Source organism: Emydura macquarii, unplaced genomic scaffold (assembly GCF_026122565.2).
Source record: "Emydura macquarii macquarii isolate MOO-44397 ecotype Brisbane River unplaced genomic scaffold, CSIRO-AGI_Emac_v2 contig_1790, whole genome shotgun sequence".
Lineage (NCBI taxonomy): Eukaryota > Metazoa > Chordata > Testudines > Chelidae > Emydura > Emydura macquarii.
The window spans coordinates 21,666,434-21,690,981 of NW_027131927.1; the positions used below are offsets into that span (position 1 = coordinate 21,666,434).

General features: G+C 37.9%; 1 protein-coding gene across 1 annotated transcript in view; it reads left to right on the forward strand.

Annotated features, from left to right (window-relative positions):
• CFAP299 (cilia and flagella associated protein 299) overlaps positions 1-24,548 on the forward strand; it is a 370,593-nt gene that overhangs the window by 326,216 nt on the left and 19,829 nt on the right. Inside the window, 1 exon segment of the mRNA XM_067557092.1 lies at positions 7,695-7,837. Coding sequence (XP_067413193.1) covers positions 7,695-7,837 — 143 coding nt within the window.

Sequence of the window (24,548 nt, forward strand, 5' to 3'; positions counted from 1 at the left end):
AGTTTATTAGAATGTTTCAATTAGTTTATAAAAAATTAAGCATCGCAATTCCCCCCACTAAAGATAAAATTAAAAAAATGTAAAGCTACATTTTACACAGCTTTCACTCCTGTGAGGGATCAGCGTCAGGAATTTATTCCTGTTGAAGAGCAGAAATGCAAATGGCATCTGTTTTAAAGATATGGAGGTGAGCTCCTTTCTTTCACTGCTCACTGGTATTTCTATTAGATGTAACATGATCTTCAGGTGGCAAATAAGGCCAAGCACTGTGCAAAAATAAATTGCTAGTCATTAAACATATATTTTAACTTATAATTCATTTTAAGCCTGTCCTTTTCAGCCAAATTCTGCTTGGCCCTTGGGGCCCCACCTGTGATACCGTCCACACGAAAAGAGCTTCCTCGGTGTATAATTAATAATTAACCTAAACATTGTCTGTCTTTGCTTTCCTGCCATTTACCTTCCATTAGTCATTCTTTAAAGTACTTTTGATAGAAGTATGTTTCACCAGACAGCAGGGCTGGCCCCTAAATTTTCCTGTGTTCTATCTTCTATATCACATTTAACTTGAACATATACCCATAAGAGGGATTTCTGAGTAATGTGACCCATACATCACACTAGCTTATTTGCCAACTTTTAGGTCCCAATTCAGCAAAGTTCTTAAGCACATGCTAAAGTCCAGTTCAACTGGGACTTAAGCACATGCTTACATGCTTTGCTGAGTATTGATAGACTTAAGCGAGTTCTTGGAGTTAAGCCCATGTTTAAGTGCTTTGCTGAATCAGAACCTACATAAAGTTCCCAGCTGGGGGGATGTCATTTGCTACTGTGTCTTCAGAAAAACAGTGACAACATATGGAGTATAAAAATATTCCCACAAGAGTCTAGTTCAGCTTTGCAAAATTCTACTCATCCACTAGCATAGAAAGAGTAATTACTTGGGTTTTTTTTTTATTGGAGATTGAAATGTCATTAATTTTCTTTTTCATCCCTATGGTAAAAGGCTGGTGAGTAGATTTTGAGGCTAGGCTAATAATTTTTCCTAGCAGTTCTGCAAGTTTAGGTTAATGGAGTCCTCCTGAGGGTATCTCTATTTATTGCATTTGTCCTTATAGAGTCCCAGGCCCATTGCACTAGCACTATCCTTCCTCCAGCAGTGATTGTGTTAAGAATATTAACTGTTATGGTTTGTCCTCTTCATTTACTTTGTGTGTGAATATTAATGTTTTTGTAAGGCACTAGTTTGACAGTGCTAGAACTGCAAGTCTGTGTTTATCCTTAGAAATGCAGGCAGTGCAAGGTTCCTAATAACATCCAAAGTACCTTCAATTTGACCAAAAGGAGCCACCTGCAAGTACTTGGTGTCTTACCTGAGTCTGTCAACAAAGATGCCAGTTAATAACTATAGTGACAAAATCTGTTATTGCGCCTGATTCTCATTTACACTAAGGCCACTTTACACCACTGTAACTGAAAAAGGGACCTTATGGTGGATGAAAATATAATTTATACGCCTGCTAGAGCAGTATATAGTGGTTAGTAGATAAGAGAATTGGGCCTATTGTGTTTACTAAAATGGTGGCAAAAAGGAGAGTTATGTGTTCTTCTGACATGTAGAGCTTTTCAATTCAATATTTTCTTTTAAGGATTCTGAAAGTGACACAAAGTCCACACACTTTCTTTTCTTTAGTTGCAGTTAATTGGATGAAATATCTCTTAAAGCCCTGTTCAGTTTAGAAATGTATCCTGGAGGCTGAGGTGGAACTATATGTGAGTCACTGGGTGTGGACTGTGACTGACATAATGTCCTCCCACCATTTACAGTATTTGACAATATATAGATTTGTAGGTCAGGTTGTGTAATCGTGTGTGAGTCTGACAAGGTTTGTAGTTTTGGTTTGGTTCAGATATGTTCCCAAAAGTTTGCATGCTTATCCAAACACACTGAATGTGAACAACTTGGCTATGAATCTTGTGGAAACAGGCTGTCTTGTTAAATTTCTGGTGCTGTGCTTGTGGCTGAATTGGAAATCCTCTGTACCTGATTCTTCTGTAACTTGCCCCAATTTATACCAGTGTGACTCCACTGACTTCAGTGGCAGTGCTTTTAATTTACACCTGTGTAGTGGCATGATCCAAAGCCTATGGGACTCAGTGTAAGTTTTTCTGTTAATTTTCATAGGCCTTGAATCAGGCTGTAAGAGAGAGGAGAATCAGGCATTGAGACAGCACCCTTCATGAACCTCTAAATTAAGAGCCAGACAAAGACAGCAACAGTACTGGACAAAAAATAAGTAATATTTCAGAAAGTTAAAAAAATTCTATGTGAATTTAGTTCTAAAACTAAATAGAAGTTTTGGGTAGGCAATTATTTTTCCAAACTAGTTTGAGCATTCATAATTCTGTTCCACTCACATTTTCATAGATTGCAAATATGCTCCTGGAGAAAATGCCTACAATACTTTTCATGGCTAAGGTACAACTCCACATATATGTTCTATATTTGTCTGTATGAAGCACCAATGGATCATACATACACAAACTGAGTACTGGAATAATTGCTATCTCACCAAATATCTTGAACAGAAAAATGTAAAAATATAATGCCTAAGGTGATCTGATCCAACATGGGGTGTTCGGTTCACCAAGCTAAAAGGGGAAAATAGTCGTGTTACAGATTGGAGCAGCAGACAGTTTTGAGTCCTCTTCTGAATTTCCAACCTATGATTTTCAAGTAGATTCAGAACTAGGCACAGTACATTTGCCCATCCCTAACTCTTGCACAGTATCTCACAAGTTCTGCAGAGGCTGCATCCTTCTTCTCCAGAACTTTAGACCTTCTATGATGCCCCTTCTGAGAGTCAAAGCTTTTTCTACAAGCTCCTTGAACCTCGATAAGGGAGATTTAAAGTGAATTCCCCTTTCCACAGCAAAATCTGTTCTTGTGAGCGAGAAGCTGCCCTGGCATGTCCAACAGACACTGGCTCACATACTAACACCACTTACAGTGTTGACCCCATTTTCCCACTAGTGGCACTTCTTCCAACGTCAATATTGGAACCAGCACAAATTCTGGCATCGTTCCCAACACTGCAGCCACATTTTTGAGACATGTCTAGTGTTTAGAAAAGGGGAAATATGTGTTACTTGCTCTTCTGGGTGAGTCACAGCCCTTTAATGCACTCTAGGCTATTTTAAACTTACTTGTCCCCATCACAAACAACGTAAAAGCATTGGATTTTCAGATAATCTGACTACTGATTTCATTCATCTTCAACATGAGAGATGAATTATGTGGCTCTCTAATTGCACTAATATCACTGATAATTTTCTGCAGGAACGTACAAGCTCGTATATTCCAAAGAGCCAAATTTATGGCTGGAGCAATCAGAAACAGCTCCATTAACTTCAGCAGAGTCACATCTACTTACACAATGATGAGGGTGATTCTTTGTTGGGATAGTTCTGGTGTTTAGCCCACAGAGAGGATAAGAACTCCCTGGTCCTGCATACAAGTAGATATGTAGTTTTTGTGTGCTTGTAATTTCTCATCAGTGAAGTAGTGAAATAAACTTTATATGCTAATCTCCAACAAATTATAATAATGTCAATGTATTGCAAGTCACATTTTAGGCCTAAAATACCCTACTTAAATGTACCTTTTAAATACTATTTTGAAGTAGGAAGGGTTTTTTTTTCCTTTTTAGCAAATGATTATATTATTTGTCTCAAAAACACCATCCTTGACAGAGTCTATGATGTCAGGTTTTTCTGCATCAGATTTGTGTGTCGCAAAGCTGTGTCTGTCTAAAGACAATAACAAATATTGAATCTTTCATTGTGGTGGTTGTAAAGAGGTTTTGGTCTCTCAAAAGAGTCATAAAGTGGGTCTTTCTGAAGGTTTTGAAATTGCCTCTGGCATATAGAGCTTGATGCCCTGTGGTTAATATTGACATAATGTTTTCTGTCTAGTCTACTATTGAATCTAGCATTATACTGTAGTTCCTTTAGTTTTAAAATTTCATTAATTATTAAAATTGCTTTTTCTCTTATCTGAGATCTTTCTACATCAAGATGTTTAATGATCTTAAATATTGCATGCCTTCAAATTTTTAAAAACTTTTTTTAGTATAAATTAACTACAATTTCAAAACAAAAAGTCATTTTGGATGAAGAACTGAAAGTTTTAATTTCAACAATTTGTAATCTTTTTTTTTCTTTCAAAACTTTTTCAATTTGGGAGATTTGTCAGAAGTGATGCTGTCTCACAAACAGTTATGGTTTTGTTGTCATTTTCAGATGACAAAAAGTTTTGTTGGAAAATTCCCAACTAGCTCTGTTCGAGAGACAACTGATTACCGATAAATGAATATCTATATTTCTTTTACTATCAGTAAGATACATTAAGATTTATAATAAAAGAAGCTGTAGTGAATAGTAAAGAGAACTGTAGGAAGGAAGTTTTAAATTTCACATTTGCTATGTTGTTTTTTTTTTTAAACGTATTTTAACATGAAAAGCTTTATATGCCGTTGATCATTTCAGTTAATAAAAATGACATGCAAAGTTATAAAAATCATTCTCTGAGGCAGGAAGGTGTGACAAAATTAAAAAGTGATAGAACATCTTAAGAAAATGCAAGCACACTCACAGTTTTATGAATGAAAGCTTTATAGGTGGTTAGAAATGAATCACAAGAAGAAAAATGAAAAACAATGCTGACAGATGAGATAGGATCAAAAGCTTTTAGTTTTCAGTGGGAATCCTTTGTACCTTTATCACAGGAAATTTTTGTTTTAAATATTTTTATTGGGTTTTTGAAGTTCAAAAAGAAGTTTTGAGGATATTAATAGGTGTAGTGATTGACTTTACTATAGATCTATATAGATTTATAGTTGATTATATGTGAACACCTATTTAAGGAAATTAATTTTATAATCAGAAGAGAGTGAAAGATGTCCTTTATGTTTTATACTGCAGACAGCTCATGCACATGCATTTTGCCAACTTTTTTCTTTTATTATTGGACCATCCCATATAATTCAAGTTATTTAAACATAATTTCTGAATTTTTAAAGAGATGATGAATCGATTGTTCATATATTTATGACAAGCTTCTAGTCTTTTATCTAATCACAGCTGCAGTGTACGGTAGTTGCTCTTGTTGCCAATTAAAAAGAAACATTTTTTTCTAATTTATCATAAGACTCAGCTCAATCATGTCTTTCGCCAGGAAGAGGGTGCTTGGGATGGGGAGAAATCTGCAGTATGCTGAAGTAGCTGACGGTATCCTGCTACTGAAAGGTTCTGCAATCAAAGATGTTTATGGTACAAAAAATGCAAAATGTACAAAGTTTTATGGAAACCGAGTGTGAATGTGGTAGAAATTGGAAAAGAAGGAATGTTGTAAATATAATCCAATAGTTTGCCAGAGAAATGCATCTGACGAAGTGGGTTTCTGCCCACAAAAGCTTATGCCCAAATAAATTTGTTAGTATTTAAGGTGCCACAGGATTCTCGCTGTTTTGCTAAAAACAGACTAACACGATTACCTCTCTGGAACTCATTATGATAGAGCAATTTAGTGATGTTAAAATAAAGAAACTTTGTTATAAGAATTCAGTATTGCATGGTTGCCATTTTTCACAGATGTATGAAAAAAACCCACTCAGATCCTAGTTGAGTTAAAAAACAAACATATAGTCTAATGGATACTTGTGCATCTCTGTTATCTGATAACCTTTATGCTCACCATTAAGGTTCCATTATGAGGAGCCAGGAGGCAAGAACAATCAATTCTCCAAGCTATAGAAGTCCCAGTCCACTCCTATCCTTCCAATTCTTTTTCTTTTGCATTATGGAAGTGTGGAGAAAGAGTTGCCTCAGTTCTCCCGTCCTACTAACCGCCCCCCCCCCCCCCATGCATGGAAGGAGAACCAAGGGAAGCTAGTCCACCATAGTCTTCTGAGGGCCCTGACACTGGCTTCCCAATGAATAACCCTTCTAAGCCATTAGGAGTGGATTTTTTGAGGGCCCAGGATTGCCACCAGATTTATACGTCTATCCACTGGCCCATTGCCACATTGACTTCACTCTTAGAATAGATAGGATCAAAAACTGAATTGGTGGACCTAAAGCTCTTTAGGGAGGATCAAGTTAAAGTGGTTAGGAACATTTTGAATTCAAGAAAGATTCTTTTTCCTCAGTCCATGGGACTTCTCCTCTTTGCTGGTGACCTTCTCCTCCAGTTTCTGCCAACTGTCCTTTCATAAGCAGTCTTTTCATTTTCAGACTCTCAGTGGTTCCTTCCACTCCTCCCAAAAGAGATTTCCCTACAGTCTCCTTTTTTTGGTCTAGCTGATCGCTGCCTAGCCCTGCCCTCCAAAGCAATCCTATTGGGTCCTCACTGTCCCAGTTTCTCCCATTCATTCTATTGGGACTAAAACAGTGAATCATAGAAAGAAAAATGAAAAACAATGCTGAGAAGGGATCAAAAACCTTTGATTCTGAAGGAGAAGACTTTAATGTGCTTCTGCAACTGGTGGAATCAGAGTTCTAGTGCTCAGAGCTCCTAGTTGCACTCTAGATAAGCCCTTCTCTGTAGATTACTGGTTGGTATAACTACTAAGCATAATGGTTACTGAGTAGGAGGAGAGGAGGATGTACAGCAGGCAATATATGACTTGTAACTTTGTTTTTCTTATTACTATCCTCTCGTATGTCTATCCCTCTCACTTTCACTAAGGCCTACCACCTGGACTGTTACACAGATTTTACTTTATTTTCTTTAGCAATAACATTTTTTGTTCTGGTAGCTTCTAACAGGCCGGGGGATGGGGAGGAGTGGACTGAAGCTTATCTAGCATGGCTGACAGTTTTTGCTCCCTACTTCCTGATAATTGGAGCCATAACATTGAATCTAAAGGTGGAATAGAAGAAGAAAGGACTATGACAAGCAGGATTGCTAATAAGTAATCTTCCTGTGTGAATTTACCTTGGCTATGAATGTTGAGTTGAATATATCTTGCCTTTTAATGTACATAAGTGTCCCAAATCAAACCACAGATCCAACACACGTACACTACTTAAAATTTCAGATGCTATTTTGGATCCAAACGTTTCTTTTGTCTCTTATCTGTATACTGGGTGAGATCAGAATCCTAGATCTGAACACATCAAGCTGTAGAGAAGTTTGGATCTGGATGAGTCCATTTCTATTTCAATATAAATTATCACTATGTTTTAGGGATTGGCATGCTGTATTCTCTTTAACTAATTTTACTGAATTCTGGAGCCATGTATAATGGGCATTATACAATATGGGCCAGAGTTTCAAAAACGGCTATTTTCTCATTTAAGCATCAAAATACCTGGCCTGATTTTCAAAAGAGCTCAGCTCATTTGAGCGCTTTTGAAAATCTGGTAATAAGTGTCTGATTTGGAGATGCTGAATGCTGAGTACTTTTAAAAATCTGATCTGTATTTAGTTGCCTAAATGGAAGCAAAGTTCTTTTGAAAATCTGGCCCCAACTGTGGGTGCTGCGTACTTTAAAATCCAGCCTAGAGCTCCTTCGACAATCAGGCCAAAATAAAAGGGGAACAAATTATAGATGTCAGTGGTGCCAATAAAAATGATTTTACTAATATACTTTTTTGTATTTCTTATTTGTGGTGTTCTCTGCTTTTTCCAGTCCATAATCTTCATTCGTGACCGAAATTCTCGTGGTCAGGAGGTGTCCGCGTACATTGACTACGCGCACAGGCTAAAGACTGATGAATTTGAAGTCTATTTTAATGGAAAGAAAAAGCTTTTTCCAAGACGCACTGATCTCAGGTAGTTTCTGCATTTTCTTTTCACTTATTTGTATTTCTGAAATGTACATATAGTAGGATATAGTTAGATAAGAAAACAATTTTTAAAAGGATTTTAATTGAAAGATATACATCATGAGTCAAAATCTGTCCTCAGATATACAAAAATAGATCTAGAAAATGACCTTATTATTTTGAATGGCATTACTCTGGATTTACTTTTTTTCAGCCAAGAGCAGAATTTTTCATGAATAATGTGAATTGGACATTTAAAAAAAACAACAGCTGATAGAATTTTCTATGCATAACTACTTACTTAGGGTGGTATTTTCAAAAGCACTCAGTATTGATCTAACTCTAGTCCTGTGGACTAACCAAAGGTATTGTGGAGCTGCTACACTGTCCATGTTCCTTTGGTTGTGTGGCTGGCCCCTGCAGCTGTTGCTTCCCTGTGGAATCTGTAAATAGTGATTGTACATAAAGCTACATATGCAAGCTCCTACCAGGCTGATATGGTAGAAAACTTTGTACCTAGCATGGTATGTAAGCTCTATAGGGTCCCTGGAAACACCACTCTTATTGGCCTGATTGGCTATTCTCAGCAGCATGGTTCATGTTGAATACTTGTCTCATGTGTAAGTCTTTCAATGACAGATTGGCTAATATGAAACTGGTCACTAGTATCAAAGATGGTTAATAATTTTTTTGTTTAAAAATCTATTTTCTTCAAAACTACTGTATGCCCAATCACTAATAAATACACAGTTATGTGTGAATTGGGGAGTTTGAAACTGTTTTCATTTGTGAACAAGAGTTGGTGAATTAAATGGTGGGCATGGTGTCGTGTGTATTTTGTATAATGCTTTACACAAGGGACCTCTGATCCTCATAGGGGCATGTGACAATGTCTAGCACAATGGAGCCATGATCTTCATTGGGGCATGAGCACACTGCCCCAACAATAATAATAAATAAATATGAATATTGACAGTTTTGGACAGAAATGGTAGAACATTTAACAGTCCCCCTCCCTAGTTTTGTGAAGTTATCATGAGACTCTTGTTTTTGATCTATGAAAACTTCATTTCATTTTGTGAAATATTAGGAATTGTGAATGATTCTAACTGGTGGTGGTTATTGGATCTTGTGAAGGTAAGTGTACTGATCCATGGGTTTCTTGTATATAGTTGTTTACAGGGTTCCATTTGTTGAAGCTGATCGTGGTGTCCGAGACGTTGATTCTGGTGTGGGAGTGGTCTAAAGAGAGTTTGATAGATGAGTGCTTGTTGTTGAAGTTGTGGTAGGAATCTGTGAGGGAGTTTAAGTCATCTGTCCAGAGGATGAAAATACTGTCAATGTATCTCAGATTTATTATTGGTTTTGTGGTGCATTTTCCAGAAATTCTTCCTTGAGGTGGGCCATAAAGAGGTTGGCATGTTGAGGAGCCATTCTAGCACCCATGGCTATTCTCATGGTTGGACAAAGTGTTTGTTGTTAAATGAAAAGTTGTTATGAGTGATGATGAAATGGATGAGTCGGATGATGTGTAACCATAATGATATATAAGATTATATACTCTTAATATAAACACATATTGAACACAAGATGGACTCCCCATAAGTGAGGCAGCTTCTGCAGTTTTGCCATATTCAATGGGTTCATTTTCCTTTTATTAATGCAAACTGCACTCTGGAAACAACACGAAACTCTTTGCTATGATGATCAGCAAATGATGATTTATATTAATGGTCAGTGTTGGTAAATTTTCCTTCGATTCATTTACTTGACACTAGATGACAGTACTGAGGCACTCAAACAAAACTGCAGTTCTCTTGCATTACACCAGATGGGGATCAAAGTGCCCATTTTCACTCGCTTGCACCGTGAGGATGTGTGTATCTGTGGCTAAAATACTGCTGTAAAATATAATGGGCAGTACATTGTCTGCACTGTATATTGAAATTTATTAGTTGATTGATATACAACTTTCCTAAATCATCCCTCTGATGGGCAATCATCTCTGCATCCAACAATTCTGTTTTGTCCTGTTTGTTTTGTGCACAATGTCTTATTTAGAGTGCACTTCAATCCCTTGCTCTCTTTTCATGCCATGAACTAGAGCAGCTGAAGGACTGGACAGGAAGTAATGGGCTTAAATTGAGGTGAGAGACATTTGGGTTAGAAGTTGGGAGGAACTTCCTTAATGTAAGAGTAGGTGGCCCTGGGGCAAGTTGCCTTGGAAGGTTGTGGAGTCTCTGTCACAGAGTTTTTGAGAATGGGTTGGACAGGCAACTGTTGGGGATGGTCTAGATCAGTGGTTCTTAACCTGTCACAGAGCTTTTGAGAATGGGCCCCTGTGGACAGCCTTTCTTGCCACCCCCAATACCAGCTCAACTGTTGGGTTAAGAAACACTGGTCTAGATGATGCTTGGTTCTGCCTCAGTGCAGGGGGCTGGAGTGAATGGCTTAGCGGGGTCCCTTCCAGTCCTACATTTCTATGATTCTATAAGGCAGTTCATTAACAAGTAGACTCCCATAATGTCCTGTAGTACAACACATTGATTTCTACAATGCAATGTCTCCCTCTTTAACTCTGGTTTCACTACCTGTACATTTTATGTCATTATTAAATTCTGAATCTGAACCACGCACCTGAACTTTGGAGAAATCCAATCAGTGCATTCCTATCCAAGATGATAACTTATTTCATCAGATTTACTATGCAGTTCTTGCCACATTACTCATCAGGACCAAGAAGAAACTTCTCATTCTGAGATATGTGTCATGATGCAAGGGTGTTAGTTGCATCATAGTATAGTTCTTTAAATCCTAAATCATTTATCATGGCACTTTGTATTTGTCATGCAGCACTTCTCATCTTAAGTATGCATACCCTGAGTAACATGGTTTCATCCTGGCCATGTCTCTTCTTAGAACATCTGCTGGAATGTCACTGTCCACTTTAAGTGAAGGGAAGAAAAACTTTATCCCCTCTGGCCAGTTTTTGTGCAGTGTGCAAGATTCGAATCATGTAAACCTAATGAGCTCCTTTTAATCAGTCATCCCCCAGTGAACTATTCTGGATATAAATTAACAAGAACAGATTTCCCCTTAGAAATGTGAATAAATGGGATCACAAAGTGCACAAACACAATATGCTCACATACAGAGAGAAGCATTCACAGAGCACATTGAAGTCAGGTCATGCTAACGTTGACATGATGAGGCTCTGACATCTTCCATGTACACAGGTTCTTATTGTACTAATCACGTGAGAGAGAGAGATCCATCCAAAAAATGGCTTCTCCTGAAGAAAGCTGGAGGAATTTAGTGAGCAGGCTGAGGACTCGGCATATCATTTGTGTCCCTGGCATTTCACTTAGGAAAAGCCAGAGCCCACAAAGCCAAAGGCAGCTAGTGGGCAAGGCAAGGGATCTAGAGATGTTGCTGCCTGGCCATTGTTTTGTTCTGGAGAATCTGAAGATTACACCCAAAAAATGAAACAGTTTAAATGAAGAAGCAACTTTTCTTTAAGAAAGCCAGTATATAGTACAATATGGAGCAATACACAGCAGCATCAGAGCAGACACTGTTTCTCCTATTTCAGAAGCCCTCAGCAGACTACATACAAATCAAAGTAGCTGAAAGAGGAAAAGAGCTAGGAAGGAAAAAAAATCTAGTCTTACAGCCACTATAATGCACCAGCACCACCATGTAGTAGAAAAAAACAACAACCATTTCCATATATCCCAGAGCTCTTAAGGAAGATTTATTCCTTCATCTGCAAAACGATTCCATTTTAATATGGACTAGAAATGCTTTGGATCAGCAGGGCAGTGGATTTTAAATACCCAGTCCTACAAACTTCACACATACAAAACACTCATTGGGCCGATTCATCCTTTCTGTGATCCAATTGGTTTACATTAAATTACACTAGAGAAGAATTTTGCCAATAGACTTCAATAGAAGTTTTGTGTCAGGATCAGGAACTATTTGTAATTATACAATTAATACTAAGTACATAGATGTGAGTATGTGTAAACTATAATTATGTATTCTACATACCAGAACATCTCTATACATATATATTATACACAGTATTACTAACAGAAGCTGGGCATTTTGCAATCTAGCTCATTGGATCTTGGTTTTGAAGCTGGGGAGTGCAATATTTTATGGTGTTTCACAGCTGAAGATGATGACAGGGCTTAGAACAAAAGGTGCAATTTGGTTATAGTTATGTATGCACAAAGAATGCAGTTTTCCAGTCATGACAATTTTTTGTCATTGAATTCAGATCTTCAAGTGCTCAGCATTTCTGAAAACCAGAATGCTTTCTTTGGTGCTAAAATGGATTTTGGTGCCTAATTTTAAGAACCCAAGTTTCTAAAATTGGGCCTAATTAATTCTCACATACTCTTGTGACACGATCACCTCATTTTATAAAATTTTGCATGAACAACCTGGCCTTGATTTTTCATAAAGTCAAGGTCTGTGGTCCGCTTGCATTGTTTGCACACTTGGTGTATGCAGTTTCCACAACCATGCATACAGAGAGCCATTTGCACATGCAGTTGCAATAACAAATAGGTAACAAAAGTGATCTGGCCTTCTTTTGTGCTAGATCTTTTGGGGGATGCTACGTGTAAATAAAATACATTTAGCATGGAGTAGTCTACCAAAAATCAAAACTGTCCTGTGTAGATGTTTAATTTAAATGTATCATGTTTAGGTAAATCTTAAACAGTTTCTGTTTGGCGCACAGTATCATTTTCACATTCTACTGACCTTCTGGCATTGGTTGTCTAGCACAACGCCTTGGAAGCAAGACCTTGGGATTTTTGCATACCTTTAAACAATTCTGGTGTCTATGGTTAGAATGTGGTGTTTCAGTATCCTGTACCCACCCTTTTCACTTCCTCTCTTCACCACATTTGGTGGTAAATAGAACCTTTTGTACTTAACCAAACTTTTATTTCCATTTACTCTGGGTAAGAATTACAGTGACCAGCAACCTTACTTATGGAAGAGCATTGGGCAAAAGCAAAGGTGGCCTCTAATTGTGGTTTAAGCCTGAAAAAGTTTAAATGCAGAGTGAGTCTGGTTCACTGAACCTCAGCTATGTGTCCCAGAATATTTTCACTCTTTATGATGTGCTGACCATATAATAGAAAATGATCATTCCTGGAACTATATTTTGAAATAAAAGAAGAATAAAACTCCAGCTATCTCATAAATGAGCTGATTCAGTGGTGTGCACATCTGGATCCCGCCAAAGTTAGAATGTGACGTTTGGATTGTTTTCCAAACCACAGCAAGCAGGCTGGGACTGAATTCGTATCCAGCAGCTAACCCAAAATGGTGGAAATATCTTCTTGCAAGGATTCCACTATTTCACCACCCTCCTGATAATACAGTGTGCAAGAAGTATTTCCTTTAGCTATTTTAAGTGTGTTGCCTTTCAGTTTCATCGGATGCCTTATTTTTCTTGTACTACCCATGCCATTCAATAAGCTGTAACAGCCATAATTTCTTCTCTACCCCTACAGTTTTCTAGAAATCATAGATTTTAAGACCAGAAGGGAGCATGAAGATCATCTAATCTAACCTTTGGCATAAAAAGGCCATAGAATTTCACCCAATAATTCCTGGATGTAGCCCAACTTGTGATTGAATTAAAATATGTCTTTTAGAAAGGCATTCAGTCTTGATTGAAAGACTCTAACTGATGGAGAACTTCCTACATGCCTTGGCAATCTGTTCCAGTAGGTAATTACCTTCTCCATTAAAAACTTCCAGTTTCCTATTTCTAGTTTGAACTTTAACTTCCAATCATTTGGTTTTGTCCTGCTAACTTAAAGAGTAGTCTCATATAGGTACTTACAGACTGTGATCAAAACCACCTTGTACTCTTGTTTTGATAATCTAAATAGATTTAGGCTCCTTTCATTCGGTCATCTCTGACCTTGACAGCCTCCTCCCTTTGGCTTCTTCACTTCCCACTTCATTCCTTTCAAATGTATCCAAAATATATCATCTTCAGATGTAACTGTGACCATGTCGCTCCCTTTCTGAATCTCTGCAATTATTTCTGCTTGTCTTTGATGTCAAGTTCATCTACATTTCTGCACATTCTCTTTCTCTAATGGATACGTTCAGATTTAGAGGTACCAGAATATTCGGGTTTTAGTAGTACCTCCCATCTCTAACAATAACATGTGACAGATTAGCTGGATATCTCACTCAAGCATGGTTGCTCCCAAAATTTGGCATATTTATTCAAGTGACTTCAAAATGCTAGTCTGCCTTCTGAAGGAATTAGCATATTTGTGGAAACAGTTCGGATCAAAGATTGACACTGCTTCCACTCATGGTTGATTTTTACTCTTGGTCAGTTGGAGAACTGACACACAAATTTTTGATATTGCAGGAGGAATTAGTAATTGCAGCAAAACTGTTAAAGATTATTCTTTAAATATGGAAATTAGTATTCCCTATTGACTCAAAGTTTCCCCCTTGGTGCAACACATTTTTTCATTAGCTGTGTGAGTCTGTCAGAAGACATTAAGATAGGTGTTTAAGTGCCCTCCACATCCAACTCTCTCTGACAACACAGAATGAAAGTTTTGGATAATTAAAGTTTTACTAGTTTATACTTTAAATCTACTGAGTAATACCAGAGGGTCCTATATTTGATCTGTATGGTTTCCTGGAGGATTTTTTTTTTCTTTTTTGCCATTTTATGGCATTACTCTATTGAGGAAGTATTATTTCTGTGTTATATTCCTCATTTGGTTCTATTTATTAAATGAAAGGAATGTGTTAGGCAGTTTGGTAGTACTTAAGAGACTGAACTGAAATATGGACCTAGAAGGTGGATTGTAATTGAGTCCTTTCCTTCATCGCTAATTTATGTAATCTGATAAAAAACAAGCCTAATACGATTTGTTCACACAGAATGTAGAATACTCACTCTATGGAACCTTACCAAACATTCTAGTGAAATGAAACAATGACAACAAATGAAAAGAGGGCAATCTTCTATTAACCTGTCAAAGATAGTGATGTTACTGTAGCAGGAGAGGGCATTGTGGGATGGTGAATAGTAAACCAAACTGAGTTTGGGTTGACTTCTGCCTGATAAACGAACATTTAACCATTTCTTCTACTTCCATCTGTAAATGAGGTTTAGATATGTATTGTCAGATAGTGTTAGACTGCTTCAACTGTGTCTGAATTCCTAACTTAATTTTGTATAATTATTCAGTGTCATGACAGAGAATCAAATTTTTAGATGCAATGTATCCTAATTCAATCATGGTTACACTCTTTTCATTTCTATCTCCTTGCAATTTTCTAAATGGAACTAGGCAAAGTAACCATATCATATCAGGTCAGATGCATCGATACTAGTTGCCCACCGATTTAAAATAAAGCAATTTACTGTAGAACGTTGGTCCAAGACTTTTCTCTGTTCTGGTAACCCCTCAGACATGTCAGCTGAAATCATTTTCTGATTTAATCTGTAATGAAACTTGTCATTCCCAATAACAGTTGTTTTTGGCCCCAGCAAAATCAGTAAGCATATGCATGATTTTATGCATGTGAGTTGCTGCATCAGGTCATTTGTCATTGTACACCTTCTCCGTGAAAATCCCCACCCAGTGTTATTAGGGATGTTGTCATTCTTGAAGCTTTAATAATTCATTTATTATACATCTTCTGTAAAGTTCTTTGAACTATCCTGGTATAAGATAATATGAATCTGATCCTGCTCTCATTGCAAGCAGTGGTAGCAACAACATCAATTTCCATAGGAACAGGATCTGAGCCTTCAAATCAACATTAGTAGAAAGTAGTATCACTCAAAACACTAGTGCCTTTTATTGCACTTTTTTGCTTGAACTTTTTAAAGGACATTTTGGGAATTTCAAAAGTACTCAGTGTTGAACCTGAAATCTATGGTAAAACTTTCATTGACTTTAATGAGAGCAGAGTTAGACCAAAGTTGAGCAGTTTGGAAAATCTTGCTCTTAAAATATACTTTGCTATACCTTTTGCTGATATGGGTATTGCAGTGGCATTTTATAAAACAACTAATTAATTTAAAACTTATACTAACTGTTTTGAAAGAAGAACATTTTTACTATATATTTACATGTTTTGTTTTTAATTTTTAGAATATGCATCTGAGCCTCATGGTATTTCCTTGGATTTTTGAATGAAACCTGTAATTATTTATGAAGAGTACACGATAATTAATGTGTATGGAACTGTTTCAATATCCTGCTTTTGTACAGAAATGATGTTCAATGTGCAATATTGCCTTGCTTTCTGTGCAATATAAAGGTTAATTTAAAAGTAAAATGGAAATTAAACAAGTAATGAGCTGTATAGGAGCTGTGACTTTATACCAGGCCCTTAACCTTCTTTTCCCTATATGAATATGGTGACCATTGTTGCCTCATCATAAATGACCTACATGATGATGTGATGGCACTTCCAGAAGCAACCCGTCTTCTGTTACTGACAGGAATCACTGAATCACATTCTGCCCTGCCATCCATGCAACCCCCCTGAAGTCAACATTGTGAGTGTAAGTGAGGACAGAATTTGGCCATAGTATTTGAAAAGGTGTTTCAGTATAGTTTGGGAACAGAGATCAGATTGACTGAATAGCATTACTACAAATATATAGCTAGTGATCCAGAGTCCCAGTTTCCTTAAACTGTTGATGAAACTCTTTATCACATTAGAATAAATGAAGCAGATATCTCCCCTGAAATTAAGTCTACATTGATGAATTTACAAGGAGATTGGCATAACTACAATTGCTACTATTTAGGTACAGTGGGAGCAAGCTGAGATAAGAAGATCCAAAGCATGACTAGAAAAAAACCTGAACTTAGTGGTAGAGAGTTATCCCTGTATAGATAACTCTCAGACCTTTTTAGCCCTATAATCAGTTATAATGTGGCTGTGATTGGAAATGTCTGCTATTTTATTTCCAGGTGTATTTTAAGTGTAATTGTTCATCTATAAAGCCCTATAGACCAAATCATGAGATATGTTCCCAACGGAAGATGGGTTGTATGCCGGCCCCTTCTTCCCCTCAAAGACTAGAGCTCCGTTGGGAAAGCAGCCTCTCCAGGGCTGCATGTTCCCTCACTGCATGTGTAGGAAGCAGAGGATGGTGAATGGGCAGAGCTATGACTCTCCCTCAACATGCCAGCCAGCACAGAGGGCGAAGTCAGCTGTGCCAGCTAAAGGGCTGCCTGAGCTGAATTCCCTTCTAGTGTAAGTGGGGGAACCAGGTCAAAATTCTGACTTTCTGAACAGCAGTACTTTCCTTGCTCTGCTCCTGGGGCAGAACAGCTATGTGCTGTGTATTACTCAAGGCTAGTGGTAACTCCATGATCTAGCCCTATGGTTTGGTCCTGGCTGCTTTAAAAATCACGTCTCTCCTTCTGGGATACCAGGATGGCTGTGCTGTGCTGAGGCAAGCAAGTGAATCACCCCTTGGTTTAGATGAGAGTGGGCTGGTGGCAGGGCATGCTCAGCAGTCTGAATGAGCTTGGATTTGGTGGCCTTGAGGGCTGACTGAAGCTTATTTTTCCCAGGCGTTTCCAGAGGAGGGTGTTGAATACTTTTGGAAGGAAACAAGAGGTGTTTGCTTTGGTGGTTTGGGAAGTATTTGTGATGATTATAACTTACTGAGGTTTTTTTGTTGGGTTTATGATGATTGTACAGCACCAAGGTTTCTGGCAACGCAATTTTTAAAAATGTTTTAAATTATTTTTGCACAGAAATGAGCAATCCTTTTTTGGCTCTAACAGGGAAACCAATTTCATATGCCATTCAGCTGATTGCATTCATCTTTGGAATACATGCACTGTAACCTCATTCCACTGAATCCATTCATAATCTCTCTCTTTTTGATATTGAATTAACAAAGGCATATGCACGAAGGGCCTGATTTTCAGAAATGCTGGGTATCTACAACTCCAGTGGAGATCAGTGAGAATTACAGGTGCTCAGCTTCTCTGAAAATCAGGTACGAAGGACCCAGACCAAATACTCAATCTTGGGTGCCTAACATTAGACACCTAAATCCATATTTAGGCAATGAAATAGAAATGGCCTGATTTCAGAGGTGATGAATTCTAAAGCTCCTGTTGACTTCACTGGTAACTGTGGATGATCAGCCTTTATGAAAATCAAACCACTTTCATTCAGTTTCCTAACTATGGATTTAGGTGATTAGTGTTAGCCACCCATGCTTGAACATTTTGGCCCTTTGCTGATGCTTTTTTATTGTTGGGTCTACCCTAGATGTAGAGTACCGTATGTGACAATATAGCTCCATATACTGTACTTGACTTTCACCCTTTCATGAGGTGCTACAAATTCCCTGCCACATCACCAGGTGGGGAGACTGAGCATGAGCTCTCATGACCTCATAGACTGTAAGGTGAGAAGGAACCAATATGATCAACTAGTCTGACCTCCTGCACAATGCAGGCCACAGGACCTCATGCACCCACTCCCATAATAGATCCCTAACCTATGACTGAGTTACTGGAGTCCTCTAATCATGGTTTAAAGTCTTCAAGGTTCAGAGAATCCACCAGCAAGTGAGCCCGATGCTGCCAATCTTCCCTGTGGGGAAAATTCCTTCCTGACCCCAAATAGGGCGTTCAGCTAAACCCTGGGCATGTGGGCAAGATTCACCAGCCAGTTAGTGTGGTGCTAACTAATGCCTCAGACCAATGAGGAAAATGAAATTTGACATTCATCTAGGCAAGTAATAAGGATCACTTGAGCACTCCATAATTTTCATAGTATGGGAACAAAATATTGTAGTCTTGATATATAAATATAGCTCCAAATTCATCCTTGCTACAACTGTGTGCATAGCCATGGATTTATACTAGGAATGAATCTGGGTCCAGTGTCCAATCCTGCAAAACTAGTGCAGCCAAAATGTTGATGAAATCACTGGGAGCTTTACCTGAGTGAGGACTTCTGGGATGGGTTCATAAACCAATATTTTTCAACCCTTGGGCCAAGATTTAAAAAAACTTGTTTCCCAAATAAGTGGCTTGATTTTAAAAAGTGCTGAGCACCCAGCAACTCCCATTGAAGTCAGTGGGAGCTGCTGCCTGCTCAGCACTTTTGATAATCAGGCCACATATATTTTGTGCCTAAATAATAGCCTAACTTAAGACTCCTATGGCACCTAAATAAAATGGCCTGATTTTCAATGGTGCTGTATCTCTACAACCCCGATTGCCAGAGGCCTGGTCTACACTTACCTGGAAATTCGGCAGCAGTCGATGAGAATTACACAAGCTATGCAGAGTAGTTTGTGTAACTCCCATCGACTTCTGTGCTTCCCTTCTGCGCGCCGTCTTCACTGCACTGTGCTGACGGGAACCGCATTCCTGTTGATGCAGCACTACGCCACTTGAGGGGGTGGATTTACTGGGTCGACTTCATGATCGATGGAGCGCTCAATCGATCACTCAATCGATCCAGAAAGATCGATCTGACAGCGGTGACTTTGCCACCGTCAGTATAGACATACCCATAGATAGTGTTTGTGGGTGCTCAGCAGTTCAGAAAATTGGGCCACTTTTATCTAGGTGCCCATATGTGAATTTTGGAACCTTAAGCATCCAGAATTAAAAATGTTGATCATAATCTTAAAGCTTTTCAGAGACTAATTAGAGTAATTCTGCTCACATGGGAAGTAGCTGTGCAGAAGTCTAGACAGTAGTGGTAGCTGAGACCCTGTCTACATTACCAACTTGTGCCAGCAAAAGCTATGGTGGTCACAGTTATGATTTGGATTGTGACCAACATTGCTGTGCTGGCAAAAGACCCTAGTTGTAGATGAAGTTATACCAGCAAAACAGCACTGTGTAAAATGTGTCCACACTAGGAGCACTTTGCCAGTATAGTATACTCGTATGCTTATACTAGCAAAGTGCTCCTATTGTAGACCTGGCCTAAAAATCTCTGTTACTGTATACAAGGCAACAGAATGCCTTTAACAGAGGGTAAAGGCATAAGGAAAAATTAGAGTCCATTCAAACTTAACATATTTGGCTGAATGACGAGAGAATACTCCTGTGTGCCAATTCAGTAAATGTTTAATTTGGAGACATATACTTCCACATCTGGCTTGTGTTGAAATACTGTAAAGATTACTTCTTTCACTTTTAATTTCACTTTTTTCAATGCAAATGTCAGTTCATTAACAAAAACTAAAATTTCAGTGGAAAAATTGACTTTTTCTACAGCACCAAACAAACTCTCTCTATACATTTGAAATAAGAAAATGGAATCTGCCAATTGTTAAAATTGCAAGAGGGGGAAATTACAAATATAGGAAAAATAACTGTCATCTCTATAGATACAATGTTATGATCACCTGAAAATACAGAACAATAGGGAAAACATTTTACAAGCAGGCCAAATGCTTGTTTAGAATTGGATTTGATTACAACTTCTATGTGAAATTCAGTTGAAATGATTTATTTATGTTTACTTGCATGAAGACAGTGTTATGACGCCCAGAGAGATGCATGATGAAATCAGCTCTCTAAACATGATGATTCTCTTTCCTCTTGCTGATTCTTTGAGAATAAAGGCAAAACTTTGCAGGAATCATCTATGTGCTCATTTATTCAAAGGGAGTTCTTCAAGGCAAAAGATCAAGTACTGTGTACATATATTGTAATGCCTACAAGCACTAGAGCTTTTGTTCATTCTTAATATGGACCAAAAACTATACTGGATTAATCTTGACAATGACAATTTCTAGGCACTGGTGTTCTGTGATTGCAGTTTATCAAGCTATTCTTAATCATCTCATTTCATTTTTGCTCCCCCATCCATTTGCTCCATCTACCTGTTGTGTCTCATCTTACATTTTAGGAACAGGACTGGAAGGGACCTCTTGGGTCATTGATTCCAATCCTCTGCTATTTCAAGCAACCCCACTGTGTAATCCTGTTCATAAATTTATCAAGCTCCATCTTAAAACTAGTTAGGTTGTTTGCCACCACGACCCCTTGTGGAAGGCAGCTCCAGAACCTCACTCATACCAATTCTGTGGAGCAGAGACTGTTTAAGGCAGTGTTTAAGTATGTACTTTAGAGTTTTCCTGACTAGAGATGCTTTCCTGAATCCAGGCCTTAGTTTATTAATGTTTCTGCAGTGTTTTCAGAATGTAAAGCATCACTTTAGTGTCAAATATTAAGTATCACGGTTGATTTCATTATTTTTTATTAAATTACAAATCAAAGCTAGAAGAGTAACAAGTGTGGGAAGCAGAATTTAAGTAGTACTGAAAAATCATGTATTTTGTCAACACAAGTTATGCATGCAGCTCTTCAATATAGATAAGACAATAGGTTTTTTCATCACAATACAACATCAGTGAATCTACTTTGACTCAGTATGCAAAGTTTCAGTTTACATTGTATTGGCTCACTTGGGATATAATTTACCACCAAAACAAGTGTATGACACGCTTAGATTGATGGCGTATAGAGTCCATGGGTTTTGTGAAAATATTGTGATTTTAGTTCCCTGTTTAATTTTATTCACAGTACAGTGTGGAGATCACCAAATAGTGTGTTATTTTTTGTCATATAGTGGTGTCTGAGATATCATTTTCCTTATGTTTATAATATGAAATAACTTGTTACACTTGACATGGCCTGACTTTTGGTTATGTTGAAGAACTAGTGCTTTCTTTAGTTGCTGGTTATATACTAGAGATACTGCAGTCACTTTTTTCTGGATTATGTTGATAAATAATTGGGTAGTCCTGGTTGCTAGTGCTATACATAAAGGAGTTCATTTTTGGCATCTGGATATTGCTAAGTCTTACTGGACACTTACTAAGTCTTGTCATGAGCAAATTTTCTCCAAGATGGGATGCTGAAGCCTTCCTGATCTGAGAAGCAGATGGCCTGCACCTAGACTAAAGGACCCAGTGACTATTTAAGAATATCTTGTTTACCTCCAGGAACAGAAATTAATATAAAACATCACTGGAAATCTCAGAATATTGTTCTTTCCACTGATGTACAGCTAAACCTGATGGCTGGATCATAATACCTTTATAATATATTGTTATGAATCTCATCTTTATTCCCAACTTCAATTCTGACCTGTTTTTAGTGGCCAGTGAGATCTTTCCGAACTAGAACAAATAGCTTATGCCATCTGAAAGGTGCTTTCAAATGTTATGGAGTATTAGGACCAGAAGCATGTAATTTATGTGTGTATGTTCTTATTATCCTTTTAATACTAATCTTTTAATGAATCCACTAAATTCTTGGTCTTATGAAAGGGAGTTCCATGGGCTAATTATACCTTGTGTAAGAAACTATTTCCACTTTTAAATTAATTGCTTTTAATATTATTGGGTTTTTTCTTGTTCTTGAATTAGGATAATGGGTAAATAGTAGTACCATTCATTATTTTGTATATATCTCTGCCAAGTTTCCTCTTATCTCTCTCAAAAATCTTCTCAAAACTAACTTGTCCCAGTCAATCTCACTTCATATGGAAGGCTTTCATATTTCTAGTCATTGTCATTGCCCATCTCTGAATCCCTTCAGTGAAGAGTCCATGTGTATATCAACATGAACGGCTAACATTTTATGTTGGCCTAAATAACCTGTACAATCAAGTACTGCATTTTATAATATTTTATTTCCTGTGTAAAATTTTGACGGTGATATTAATGTAAGAAATCCTTTGTCAGAAACTGACCAGACTAAGGTAGTATAATTGCCCACATGCTCAGGGTCCAACTGATCACCATATTAGGGTTGGGAAAGAATTTTCCCCCAGGTCAGACTGGAAGAGACCCTGGAGGCTTTTCACTTTTCTCTGCAGTGTGCGACACAGGTCGCTTGCTAGTTTGAACTAGAGTGAATGGTGGATTCTCTGTAATTTGAAGTCTTTAAATCAAGAGTTGAAGATTTCAGTAACTCAGCTAGAGGTTATACACCTATAATAGGGTGAGTGAGGTTCTCTGGCCTGTGATATGCGGGAGGTCAGATTAGATGATCATGATGGTCTCTTTTGGCCTGAGTCTGTGAGAACTGCTGCTGCTCTTAATTTGCTTCAATAGCTGCTTTTAAAAATACACACATTTGCCACATCAGTGTTTTTGCTTTACCACAGCATTTCCTTGTCTTAAAATGTGTATCTCAGTTAGGCATTAGATAGTCTTGTGGTTAAGGAGCAAAACTTGGATGCAAGATTCCTGGACTCTAATACAGACGTCTTTGGGTAAATCACTTAATCTCTTCTGTGCCTCAGTTACTTCATCTGGAAAATGGGAATAGTAGTTTGTGTTTGTTTATTTCATTAGGTGTTATCAGTCCAAGTAAATGTTTGTAAATATCTTTGGATGAAACACATTAAGGCTGGGATTTTCAAATGCCCCAAGAGAGTTAGACACCCAATTTCTATTGAAAGTCAATGGAATTTGAGTGCCTGACTCATTGATGCCTCAGGAGAACATTTAAACACATGCATAAGTCCCATTGACTTCAAAAGAGGGCAAGTTAATTAAAGCCAGAAGAAAATTCTCTAAGAAGGAATAATAAACTGGACTTGCTCTTTGATAAAACAACTTAGTCACCAAATACATTTTAAAAAGCTTTTAAGTTAAAAAGAATGTGATGTCTAGGCACAGTGCCTCTGTTTGTCTGTTCCTTTACCCTCCCATCCTCATCCCAACATGAAAAAGAGTGCACAAACATGTTGTTCTCCTACTCAGTGATTTCAGTCAAGGCCTTTCCTTGTCGTCTTGGTCTCTGAACTAATCTAAATCTGCCTCTTCCACCTTCTGACTTCAACTTGCTTATCAGGAGCTTATAAAATTGGGCAAACGTCTGAACTGCTCGTTGATTTACGGAGCCTTGCAAAACTTTTCTATGCCTCAGTTTTAACTGAAACTAGAGATAGCATCAAATCAAGGCTCCCTCTGCTCGCCTTCTGATGCTGAGGTGCATCAAGACAGTCGCACTCCCACTGATCTCAGCCGGAACACGATGTAATCTCATTTTAGCAGCCCAGAAACAGCTCTGCCTGGTTTCTACGCTTGCAGCAATGTCTATTCTGGAAGTTGGCGGTGGCTCAGCACAATTCTCAGCAGCTTTTCAGCTTCTCTTTTATCCTGAGTTTAATGGTCGAGTGGCAGGGAGTTCCCAAGCTTTTCTAAGTGAGCCTAGAGGGGCTTGTTCAACACAGTTTGAATCTCTCAGCTCTAGTAAATTCTTCTGGTGCTTTTCCAGGACCTGAAGTATGAGACTAATTTATGGAAATAATGTAATGTACTGCTGCAGTAAAGACACAGTACATCTGCACATGATGACAACTTAACTGCAGGTACTCTATGCGTCCCACAGGTTATATTTATTACGTCTCTGAAAATGACCACAAGCTAGAAAAGCAGCTTAATTCTTTTCACTGATAGGACATATTTGTAGTGTGTTTTCCTTTACTTTGAGTTTTTAAGGGGAATTTTTTCCTTCCTTGATTAATATCTGGAGACTATGGATTTAGAATGACATTCCAACCTGATCTAGTAACAAGGTTTGGATACGAAACAGTGGAAAAGACAGCCAAACTGGAGTCCTCACCATGCCAGAAACGCATTGTTTCAGCACTCTGTCTGGGTGATGCACCTGCACCTA